Below are 13457 nucleotides of genomic sequence, written 5' to 3'. Positions count from 1 at the left end.
GTGGGGGCCTAATTGTGGCCACAGAAATCTTGACAGCTAAACATGAACTGAGTGATACAGTACATCATTGGACCCCTCCAATGTATTTTGATTATTTGTTTTGCTGATTCTGGTCTTTATACCAAAATGTGTGATGAACCTTTTCTATTTCATGTTTTTTTCCTTTTTCTTTCTGCTTTTAGGCTTCCTTTTGTTCTACCTCAACCGTTAGAGACCTTAGTAATAGAAGTTCTGTATTTATTACTTTATTGACTGATCTCTTTTTTGTTTTTCTCCTCTGCGTGCTTGCTGGTCTTAGACCAACATGGGCCACAAATTAAAGATCTTTAGCCAATTGTCATGTGAGATTGAATGCTCCGCATATATGTGGGCGCTACCCTTTATTGTTAATTGACTTTTGTTAGGCAAGGCATCATGTTTTTGAAGTTTATTTAATGTCTGTGGTAATCGTAAAGTAACAGTGAGGAAAAATCTTTTATCATCCATAACTTTTACAAAACTAAGGATTTTATTCTTCGGAATATAGGCAACAGATAAATAAATGAAAACAAGATTGAATGTCGTCTTCTGCGACATTTATTGTGTTTTTTGGCTCTAAGTTTTTTATTATTGCCAAACATCTAGATATTGACTGCAACTACGGGGCTTGATACCACATGGCCGTGTTGATCAGTCCATTTGAGATTACCATAGATCACAGCTGATGAAACTTCTTTATCTATCTCTAAACTCAGAGAAAAACTTAGACTTTGATATTTCCGAGTGAAAAACAATTTACTTGGCTCTAAGGTGCCTTTCATTCCAAGAGGAAGCAACAGAGTTGCGTTGTAAGCAGCTGCGTCGTCTCCTACATTGGTTAGCATTCTGCTAAATTTCTTCACCTGTGGCGTGCTACTCTTATTGAATATGCTGATAAAAGAAGGATAGTTTAGGTCATTACTTTCTTGACTGCAATTCCATTGGCTTCGCCTAATGACAGCACTTATCTGCTTGTCTGTGTAGCCGAGGCTGCATATGAAGTTGACGTAATCTTGCAGATACATGTCGTAGATGAGACCAGGGTCCATGGCTTTGTTGGGGTTGATATGTCCTGACCCAAAGTCGAGAGGTGTGGCTGCAGCGCCTGTCCATTGGTCTTTCAAAGTTGAGCCCTTGTTATCTGTGTTATAAGCTGTGGTCATAATAGCTGATCGGATTGCTGCTGGACTCCATTCAGGATGGACAGCTCTGAGTAATGCCGCCACTCCAGCAACATGGGGTGCAGCCATTGATGTGCCTGAAAAAAGTGCATAATCTGTCGCAAGTTCATATCTGCCCACTTTCATGTGGTTCTTGTTCGGTGCAATAGCTGCAAGCACGTCCACCCCTGGAGCCAGAATATCTGGTTTCAGAATACTTGGGTTGATAGGGTCTGGTCCTCTAGAGGAGAAATAAGCCACTTGCGGTGCTGACGCAGTGCCCAAATTGGTGGTCACGAAGGTCATAACTTTCACCTTTGGCAAATTCGCCGCAGTCACATACTCTTTAACTGTAGCAGCTGAAGCAGTTGGTAGAATCAGGCAGGGAATTGTAAAAGCTAAGGGATCCATAAGTAACAAGTCCGTTGCGAGAATTCCAGCATATGCACCCACCCTTTCAATTTCCTGCTTCTGTCCCTCGATATCATTCTTTAGGCTATTGTCACAAAAGACTATCTTTCCATGAACCTCACTTTTATTTAATGCCCCGTATACACAGGCGGATTTGTTTTCATTATCTATTCCATAGTATATAGTAGCATTAGAAATGTAAATACTTTCCGGGAAGTATGATGTTCCTTCCACTGTTACCCCATTTTCTAGAGTCATTGTAGCGGTGAAACTTCGATCAAGAGTGCCGGCTCCAACTGTTGTAATCCAAGGGGCTGCATTATGCGTCGAGTTATGGCCTCCGTCATTCCCAGTTGCACACACAACAACAATCCCTTTCTCCACAGCGGAAAGTGAGGCGATGGCAATAACATCGCTGTAGTAAGGTGTTTGATCAAAACCGAGAGACAAGGACATGATGTCGACTCCATCAGCGATTGCTTGGTCCATTCCAGCAAGCACATCGGTTGCTGCACTTTCCAGTGAATCTGTCGCAAAAAGGACCTTGTACATGGCAACATGCGCTTGTGGTGCTATACCTCTCGCTGTGCCTTTCGCATATCCAAAGTGGCTCACACCAAGCACATGGTTACCTGCAGCTGTGGATGATGTATGGGTTCCGTGGCCATAGAAGTCTCTCGGCGAGTCATAGTCGTATTCTGGATTTATTTTTCTGCCTGCAGCTTTTAGTCCTTTGCTGAATGATCTTGCTCCAATAAGCTTTCTGTTGCAGTTAGAAGGACCAAATGCAGTGCCATTCTCGCACTGTCCCTTCCATCTTTGAGGCACAGGAGGCATTCGTTTGTCGTTGAAGCTCTCGCTCTCGGGCCAAATTCCCGTGTCAATAATTCCTATGATCACACCTTCCCCATATGATGCAGCAGGCCACAAGCCAAGATTTTGTCTTAGTCCAAGAAACTTGGGACTGTAAGTGGTGAATGGCTTGCCGAAAGACTCCTGAAATGTGGCAACATGTGCTGGAGATTTCTCGATTTCAGATAGTTGCGTTTGCGTGAGCCTGGCACTAAATCCATGCATAACATGGTTATATGAATACAGTAGCATTTCTTTGTCATCAGCAGGATATGACAAAGACCTTAGCATGGACCGATGCCATGATTCATGGAATGAGAAAGAATCAGGCTTCTGAGAGTGGTCCACGTGGATGATATATGTCTGCAATTCTTCATTTTCCGAGACAGCAAAATCGCACCCAAGTAGCAATAACAGCAGGCAATAGAGAATATAGTTCGAAAAGATATCGGAAAATCTCATCTTTGCGATTGTGGATGAGTTGACTTTGAAACTGAAGAAGATCATTAGAATATAAACAGTAAGGTTGGGCGGACATTGTTAGCAGCAGATTCTAATTAAATTGTACTAAGTGCCAGCTGTACATTGTAAATCCCGAGGCCTAATGTTCTCTAAGTTGTTCTTTCTCCTGAATATTATGCTGTAGAGTATGTTTTTAGTTGCTCTTTTTAATAATTCCAAATGGCAACCGCCCGCTGAAGAATGAACCTTCTTAGTTGACATTTTTGTACGAGTACAAAAGCATTTCAATATTGTCAACAGTTTGATTTTAAAAATAAAATTTGGTAAAACTGAAGTCTAATCAAGAACATACGAAAAATATAATCGCATCAAAACTCCAATTACACTAAAATGCCGTCTATAGGAGGCACAAACAGAAGGCGATAAAACACAAGGCGATAAAGACGCCAAAACGGCAAGAATAAAGGCAGAAAGCGGCAGCTTTCTTGTTTCTGTTGCTATATTTGCTATATTTATGATTTGATTTTGTTTTCTGTAATCTTTACATTCGTTGACATTGCAATGCTTTCCAATTCTGTCTTTGTTTGTTCTAGCTTGTTTGTTTGCACATATCAGTGGAAATTAATTTGCTTGTATTGTGCGTATTTCTTCTTATTGCAATTACTGATGTTGATTTCTTGAGTTATAAATTACATAATTATGAAATGTAGCTGCTACTGATTTTAAATAATAGGGCATTAGACTTAATTACACTTTGAATCTTTTGCAAGACAACGAAAAAATTAACAAAAGCAGCAACAAAATTATTTGCAAATTCGAAATTAGAAAGTTCAGTGTTGATGTCAACGTCCATGATTCTTTATAATTATTTTTGAAACTGGACCGACTGTTCGATAAATTTATATTGATTACAATGCTACTGCAGATACTATTATCTAATTAGGAATCTGCAAGTCTAGATTTATTAATTTCGTTTCTTATTAAGAAAATGAATCTCTTCGAATCAAGAATGACTGTGTAGATCAAATCAAATAATGTTCTGTTTGGCTATAATATTCCATATTAGAGCATATGATTCTGTTTTTCTGCACATTTTGGATATGAACACTCTGTCCCTGTGTTGCATACTGTTATATTTTGTGTACGGCTTATGCTAGTTATACTGCTCAATTGGCTTAATACATAGTTTGACCTCTGAATTTGTACCCTTTCACCCATCTAACCCCTAAACTTAACGTCTCACCTATCGAACCTATAAACTTGTTAAATAATCCGATTTGACCCCTGAACTTGATAAATATGCAAATATTGAACCCTTCGTGTCCACCTGTCACTTGAAACGTTCTAGAAGAAATTGTGTACGGAGGGGTTCAATGTTTACGTATTTATCAAGTTCGGGGTCAAATCGGGTTATTTAACAAGTTCAGGGGTTCAATAGGTGAGACGTTAAGTTTGGAGGTTAGATGGGTAAAAGGGTACAAGTTCAGGGGTCAAACTATGTATTAAGCCCTGCTCAATTCTGTAGGTGCTTACAAAAATGTTAGTGCTGATAATTGTGTAGGTTTTCTTGTATTAGTAAAATGTATCTTCTGAGTTAATATGTTCAACACATGCATTATGATTATGTAGGACCACTAAAGAAATTTTCTTGTTTTACATGCTGAAATTAGAACAGCAAAATATGTCTATTTACAGGGGTCTTATAGAACTCAAAAATTCAATCTTGGCTCTATGACATTGCGGAAACTTAGATCAACATATAAATGTATTGATTAATAAAAGGTTTAATCTTCAAAAAAACCCCACCTTTTAGTCTCTTTTCAAATGCACCTTGACGTTGCAATTTTATCAGTTGCACCCTAATTCACACCTTTGGTTTTCAATTCCACCCTCAAGTACTAAATTGATCTCTTTTTCATTTGAAAAAAGTTAAAATAAGTCATCCATTTTTAACTTTTTATGTGAAAAAGAATTTAAACGAGTACTTTATAAGGGTTTTTATGAATTTTTTCCGAGTGAAAAAAGTCCAATTTGATTTTGAGGGTGGAATTAAAACCCAAAGATGCGAATCAGGTGTAACTGACAAAATTGCAACGTCAGGGTGCAACTGAAAAGGGGCTAAAAGGTGAGGGTTTTTTTGGTGATTAAGCCTTAATAAAATAACTTCAGATTATAGCTTTTAAAAACCTATTGATTCAAGTAATACTAGGTAATTTAGGCATTTGTTGATTCAAATAATTCCAAATTTATGAGAAAAAAATACTCTTCTCAAAATTTAGTAATCAATTCAAAAAATCTAATAGTTATAAATAATTTAAACTCTATTAGTAAATTAAATTCTTAATCTAATTAGAAAACAAAAAATAAAAATCATCATATCATACTATAGTATAATCTTGAGCTATTTAGAATTAACAAAAACTTGCCAAGTGTCACATTAAAATTTTACCAAGTGGCTTTCTTTTTAATTATCTTTCTATTTCTTAAAGTATTTTGTAATTTATAAACATTAATAATATAATAAACAACTTTTTGAATTTCATAGCCTATAAATATTAGTAAAAAAACTTTAAATTGATTTATCATAAAGATATATAAAAATACTTTTCACGTTTTATTTAATTATTTACTTTTATAAATTATGACATAAAATATATTTTAAAAAAGTAATTTAAATTTAAAAAATGATGGTTTAAATTCATGGTATTTTAAAAAAATTAAAATTATGAAATTAAAATTTAAAGAGCCTAATGTATTTATAATATTTAGTATGTAGTGTATTTGAATATTTCTAATGTTTAATATATTTTATTAGTGTTTAAAAAGTTATAAATTTAAAGAGTTTTTTTTTATACATCATTAATGTTATAAATTATGAATTCAATTATTATTTTTAATTAGCTATAAATTTTTAAAGTTATTTTATTATGAAATCTTAAAAGTCTACATTATTAATATTTGTAAGTTATGAAATATGAAAAGACTACTTTTTTATATATAAATGAGAACCATCAATAAAATTTCATATACATAATTTCTTATCTTATATACATGTATGCACTTGAACATTAAAAGCAAGGTATGTATTTTTTATTTTTTCATATGACAAAATATATCCATATTTCACAAAAAAAAAATTACTTATAGTTGATTTTTTATTATTTACGCTCGATTGATGTGTTTTTATTATAAGAGAAAAAAAAAGCACGCAAATTGTTAATTTATAGTTAGAATATGTTCGAATGATATTATTATTTTTATTTGCTTGATGGTAATATGCATCATATGCTACTGTGTGTTCATATCTTTACAACTATATATGATTATAAAATGAAATGAAATTATTTATCCTTTTTACTATTTAAATTTTTCATGTATCAAATAAGATTGTATAAGAAAATAAATTTGTTGTAGATTTTTTACTGTTCAAATTTTTCATATATCAAATAAGATAGTATAAGAAAATAATTTTGTTGTAGATTTTATTATCAAACCCGCGCAACGCGCGGGTATCGACCTAGTTATAATATATTATTCTAGTCTTCCTACTAAGCATATTCAAAAGAGTAAGCTAAAAATTATTTATCCCTTGGCAATGGCAAAATCATCACAGCGTGGACTTTGTTTCCAGCTAACTCTTTGGTTGATGACTTACCACTGATTTATAACAAGACCTTTTCAGCTTGCAATTCCACTGAATTATTGTCTCAAGCTCCTTATGCTGTCATTTTGTGCGATATTGGCCATTTCTTTCATCAAAAGAATGCTATTGCAGCCTCACCAAATGTGGCAGCTGCTGTTTTTATTTAGATTCTCAGGTGATATCTGAATTAGATGAAATTGTAACTCCTGCAGTCGTGATTAGCAGTGTTTTAAAAACCGGACCGGACCGGCCGGTTGGACCGCGAACCGGCCAGTGATCCGGTCTGAAAAGGCAAAAAAACCGGATCTTTTAGTTAGACCGGATTGGACCGATATGAACCGATAAAAAACCGGGTATTGAACCGGATTGAACCGATAAAAAACCGGTGAACCAGAATTTCTTTAATTTTTTTAAATTTATTAAACCGGTTGAACCGGTCATTAGACCAGTTGAACCGGTTCAGCCACCGGTTCGATTTTAAAAACACTGGTGATTAGCCCCAATGATGCACCCGCTGTCATCAAGTACGCCACAACCGATAAGAACCCTTCAACTAGCATGAAGTTCCAGCAAACCATTCTTGGCACCAAGCCTGCTCCTGCTGCAGCTATTTACACTCCCAGAGATCCTTCTTCGAGCTGTCCTGGAGTCTTAAAACCAGATATAATGGCCCGGATCGCAAGTTTTGGCCTCTTGGATTCCAATTGCAAATGCAGCTCGAATTGGGTTAAATATAGTTTTACCAAGTGATTTTGCACTTCTTTTTGGAACATCAATGGCTTGTCCACATTCTTCTGGCATAGCTGCACTCCTGAAAAGTGCACGCCCGGAATGGAGCCCAGCAGCTATCCGGTCTGCGATGATCACCACAACAAACCCATTAGACAACACTCAAAATCTAATCAGAGACAACGGAGATGCCAACCTCGGTTATGCATCTCCTTTAGCCATGGGAGCTGGCCAGATTGATCCTAACCGAGCACTAAACCCGAGTCTGATTTATGATGCCTCACCACAAGACTATGTCAACCTTCTTTGCTCCATGAATTACACCAACAAACATATTTTAACCATCACAAGATCAAACAGATACCATTGTTCAAACCCTTCTTCTGATCTCAACTATCCATCATTTATTGCTCTGTATGACAACAAAACATCATCGGCAGTAACCTTAACCCGGAAGTTCGAAAGGATTGTCCCCAATGTAGGTGACGGTGCTGCCACTTATAAAGCTGAGGTGATTGCACCAGAGGATGCCACGGTTACTGTCTGGCCTAACACTTTAGTTTTCAGAAATAAATACGACATGAAGAGCTATAGGCCCACTCTCAGGTATTGGAATATGAAAGGAAGGGTGACTTTTGGTTCCATTTTCTGGACTGAAGTGAATGGAAATCTTACAGTCAGGAGCCCAATTGTAATTTTATCTCTTGTTCGCTTTGGACGAGTTGGATGTGTAATTTGAAATGGCGTTAAGTTAACTATGAATTGAGATTCTCTCACGTTTAAATGAACTTGAGGGGGTTATGTTCACGATCTACACCGTACAATGAACGGTGTATAGTAATTTGATTAAAATTTTACTTTTTTAATCTACACCATTCATTTTACAACGAATGGTGTAGATCGTGAACATGACCCACTCAAGTTCAAAATGACTTGAGAGAATCCCAATCCAGTTAACTATGGTCTCAATAATGCATGAAAATAGATCGAACAAAGGGTCAACGCGCTCCCTGAACCTGTGACACGAGATCATTTAACGCAATTTATATTTTTTTGAGCAACTAACCTCAAAACTCTTTATTTTTGGGTCAAATAGCCCAATAATTTATATTTTTATTTCAAAAAATGAATTTAGGATAATTATATCGCAACAATTAGGGAAGTATCTAATTATGCTTTTGCATCTCTCACCTCCGATTTGTATTTTACGCATTTTAAAAATACAATTATGGGGTTATTTGATCCAAAAATGAAAAGTTTTGGGGTTAGTTGTTCAAAAAAAATATAAATAGAGTTAAATGATCCTGTGTCACAAGTTCAGAGGGCGCGTTGAAACTTTGTTCAAAATTGATCTCCATATGATTTTAATAATCAGAATTCATTAGAAGTTCTTATTCAAATAATAATTGCCAACTTACAGAATGGCTCATTACCAGAGCCTAGCAACTTAAATTTGATTTTAACCCTTAACAATTAACAATTTCATTGCAATTTAAACCAAACTCTTAAATATTTAAATATTATTCTAATTTAACAATTTCATTGCAATTTTATCTATTTTTTTAATCTTTCACCTCGTTTATTTGACTTTTCTAATCATTTTTCGCTTCAAACTTGCTTTTTTTTTTCTTCGACCACCAAAAATTAGAGAATTTAGATTAATCAAATTTTAATGTTGTTTTCGATTTCTTTTAGATTAGTAGTTAAATTTTAAAATTGCGAAAAATGTGTTTTGCTAATGACGGAGTTAGCATATAAGTTTAACTTAAAATTGGGACAGTTAGATTGATTAGAAAACAATAGAATAGAATTGCACAAAAATAAAATAGAATAAAATTGGAATAACATTATAAAAATCAAAAAAATTGGTTTAAATTGTAAATATGCGCAAGAATTTGAATTTTTGTTTACAATAAGCCATTACAATTATCAACTTTAAAGGTTGCAGAGCAAGATTGAACCGTTGATCTTTAGGTATAATTTAGGCCATTTTTAATGGTAATCACTGAATTTTTATCAGTAAATTTATTCCAATCAGAATCACCCAATTCAACATCTAATATCTTTTTTTCATTTTTATTATCTTAAAGATCTTTTAACTTTAACAAGCATCTATTCATCCAAAAAAACTTTAACGAGCATCCTAATACCAACTCTGCGAACCATTCATCCATTCAAGGGGGAACTATAGAGAATTTAAGAGGAGGACCAAACTATATAAAAATCTCAATATAATAACTATATTTTAAAAAAGAAAATTAAAAAAGAAAAAAAGAAAACAATCAAGAGGGTCCAATAATTATTAAGAGGCTTTTTTAAGCCAATAATTATTCTGGGAGGGACCAGGATCCCCCTTAAGAACAACCTGACGGACTCCGCCCGTGCACTCATTTCTAAACAAATCCGATTTACCTTAGACTTTAGGAGATCTATCTCCACGCTTATACACTTTTTATCAATTATATTTATAAATTTATGTGTGTGTGTGTGTAATACTGTTAATATTTATAATATCAAATGCTAGTAAATATTTTTATTATAAATATTAAATTATTTAAAATTTAATTTATATTAAAATTATTGAAAATAAATATTATACTATTAGGTTATTTAAATTGATATAATAAAAAGGCTAAAACATAATTAATCCTCACGATGATTATGAAGCATTCGGAAATGCTCTACTAGTACATTACAAAGTTCAATATGAGCCTTTTCGTATTAATTTATCAAATTATTAATATATTTGACTAAATATACAATATTTTTTGATTATGTAATATTGTATGTTTTATTTTTTTATGTTAGTTCTCGTCTCGTAAAAATATTTATATAATATTTTAGATCAATTTTAATATTTTATTTTAAAAATATATTTAATTAAATTAATTCGATATTATTGTCTGTAAATTTATTCTATAATATTTTAAATAAATAATGTTTATTAATATTTAAGTCTTTAATTAAATAAAAATAAATTAAACAATAAATTATTATAAAAAAAATTATAATTAGATGATTTTTCCAAGTGGTCTAATTTTGGTGACTTTCTTGGAAGATGCCCTTAGAATAGACCCTATCCCCTCACTGCCAAGGTGTCCTCGTTAAGAAATAAAAACTGTGTCACTTGACTTGACTATAAAAATTTCCTTTCTACACTTATTAAAAGACAATACAATCAATCAAAAATGTTGGTCTCTTTTAATTATTTATATCTCAAATTTTTAAAGATGCCAATTTTTGACACAATTCCGATTAATATATTTAATTATAATTAATTTTGATAAATATTTTTTGGTTAAAAATGAAAAACTGGAATGTAAATAGAAAATTGAAAAGATTTAAATCTTTTACATATAGATATATTTAGTTGATTATAAGAAAGCGTGTTTATTAAAATTAGATTAAATTAATTTTTTTAAATGTTTAGATTGAAATGAAAAGGTCAAATGTGAGAATTTTATAGCTATTAAACTTAAAAAGAAAAAACTACTCATCCCATCTTATTTAAAAAAATCTTTTTATCATTTTTTTATGATTTTTTAAATTTAAACTTCATTTTATATCCCTTGTTCTATCTAAAGATTGTGGATTTTTTTTTTTCATTTCCTCCTTTAAGTTTAAGAGGACCCATGAAGCTAGGTTACAATTTCAGCTTCAAAGGCATAGAAGCCGTCTCATTATTAAAAAAAATTATACAATACAAAATCAATAATGTGTTAGTCATGTAGATTATTTATTAATAAAATAAATAAACAATAAAAAAAATTGTCGCAAATGTACATTGATTTATTTCAAAAATGGCATGGCACCGTAAGGGTTGTATAGAATAACCACTCATTAATTAATAATACTGCAATTGTTTTTTAATTGATATTTTGAAAGAGTTTAACAGTTTTTTTTATAACTTTTGAAAATCTATCATAATTTGGTCAAAATTTAAAATCTGTTTAATTATACCTATATGACAATTGAATGTATATTTTTTTAAAAAATAAAAGTAAAAGTTCGTTTAAGATATCACGTGGTTTGGATAAATAATAATTTCATATTTAATACGAATTTGGCATTATCACATAAATTCAATTATATTGCTTTTGAAAAAATGAATAATTTTTCTGTAAAGTGAATAAATTTCTAAAAAATTCTAAAAAGTGAAATTTTAGTAATATTAAACCTTTTGAAAACTAACCATCCAATTAAGCTAACAGCAAAATAAAAAAATTATAGGCGGTGAGCTCATCTTTCTCCGGTTTATCCACTGGGTTGTTTTTTTGGGATGGGAAACGGTGATATCCGGTCTAGACCGGAATTTTACCGTTTTTTCATCCATATGTTTATATTTTATGTGTATTTTTAATGTTTTTTTTGAATAAATTTATCCGTAGTAAATATTGGATGTGCTATGTGTTTTATGTTGATGATATTTTTAGAATTTTATCAAGACCTTGGAGTTATATACGATCACATGTACCGATTCTTAATTAATTTCGTCGTTCGGTTATGTTTTTCTGTTCATTCAAGTTTTGTGATGTTTCAAGCTTGTTTGTTGCTGATTTCCGTTAATTTCATCAATTTTGCATATTCTTTAAGAATCAAAGGATTTATATAATTACATCGCAGTAATGTAATTTTAATTTTTAAAGTTTGTAAGACAATTTCCGATGGGTTTTTTTGTATTAGTAGTGTAGGCGTCATATTCTTTATTCCGAGACTTACACTTGTAACTGCTTTGCTTTTGAACTTAATATGAATCTGTATGTTGGTGAAAAAAATATCCATCCAATTAGTTTGTCTAGTCCTCTAATGGATGAAATTTACGGAGAAGGTTCATAGCTTGCTTCTCAGTCCATTATGGACAATACTATCAAGGCCATACTAGAGTATGACTTAGGCTACTCTGTAATTTGTTTCCCATTCTACCGCACATGACAGTACAATTTGTTTTGTTTCTTTCTCCTAAATAATTAGGACAAAACAGATATTACTACTCCAATTCCATATATGATGATATTCTCTTTTCCATTTTAAAAGATTATGAATGCTTAAATTTGGTGAAATTTTGAGTGATCATAATTTAATTTTTTCTCTAATGGAATTGACATATGCAGCAGAATGCAAAACCATTTGTTAGATATTTAAATTAGAAATTTATCTGACAAACAAATATGTATTTTTTTTAATAATTATTTACGACAACATTTTATTAGCAACATGTTACGATTTAAATTTTATTACTAGGTCTAGGTTAGAATTTCCCATGTATTTTTAAAGTAACAATTTTAGTATTTTTAGTAGTAAAAATATTTTTTGCTAATTAATAGTGATGGTAAAATAATACAAATAAGAGATTTTCATGATTTGGTAATAAATTTTATATTCACATACAATAAAATTTAAATCATCCACTAATCACAAAAAAAAGATAGACATCCAATAAAAATCATCTCAATAAAATATGAATATGTAAACAAAACACTCATAATTGATTTCCTCTTAATAAGAAATAACTCATAATTGGATATTGTAATTTATAATTGGACCTATTTTCTAGGTCGAGCGTAATTTGGATATCTCACATCTCACACTTATATCATTACCAAAATTTAAAATTGTAATATAATATGAGTATTATAGTGAATAAAAATTTACTATAAATAATTAGATGTATTATTTATAATCGATTAACGAGATAACTTTTTCAATAAAAGCTATTATAATACAAATATTTTTTAAACTAAAATGACTTCTAAATCAAATAGAATTATAGTGTATTTCTATGATGTTACTTTAATTCATAAGTAAAAAATACATGAACTTTTTATTCAGTACTATATTTTTTATTAACTAAATTATGTTTTCCTCATTAATTAGCGCAATTGAGTATTTTTCATTTATGTGTCATCAAATTTATTCTTTTTAACACTGCAGTAGCGATCTTCTTCTCTATCTTATGCAAAAAATTAATTGACAAATAATAATATCATTATAAGTAATTAATTTCAAATAAATTTTTTCCTATTTATTTCTCAATTTAAGATATATATTCTCTATCTTATTTAAGAAGTCTCTTTATTATTATTTTTGTGTTTCATTTAAGAAGTTCTATTGTACCTTTTTAGTTTAATTTCTCATTTTTATCCTTTATTTAATTTTTATAGTAAAATACATTTACAAGTATA

General features: G+C 31.4%; 1 protein-coding gene and 1 pseudogene across 1 annotated transcript; one reads left to right on the top strand and one right to left on the bottom strand.

The window, feature by feature from the left end:
* Positions 1-476: 476 nt before the first annotated feature.
* LOC126656202 (subtilisin-like protease SBT3) lies at positions 477-2955 on the bottom strand. Its single transcript, XM_050350720.2, has one exon. The coding sequence runs from the start codon at positions 2946-2948 to the stop codon at positions 621-623; it is 2328 nt and encodes a 775-aa protein (XP_050206677.1). The 5' UTR covers positions 2949-2955; the 3' UTR covers positions 477-620.
* Positions 2956-4965: 2010 nt separating this feature from the next.
* Positions 4966-8014, top strand: LOC126675756 (subtilisin-like protease SBT3; annotated as a pseudogene).
* Positions 8015-13457: the final 5443 nt, after the last annotated feature.

This window comes from Mercurialis annua, linkage group LG1-X, assembly GCF_937616625.2.
Source record: "Mercurialis annua linkage group LG1-X, ddMerAnnu1.2, whole genome shotgun sequence".
Lineage (NCBI taxonomy): Eukaryota > Viridiplantae > Streptophyta > Magnoliopsida > Malpighiales > Euphorbiaceae > Mercurialis > Mercurialis annua.
Note: the sequence above shows the minus strand (reverse complement) of the source record. Positions and strands in the feature narration are given on the sequence as shown.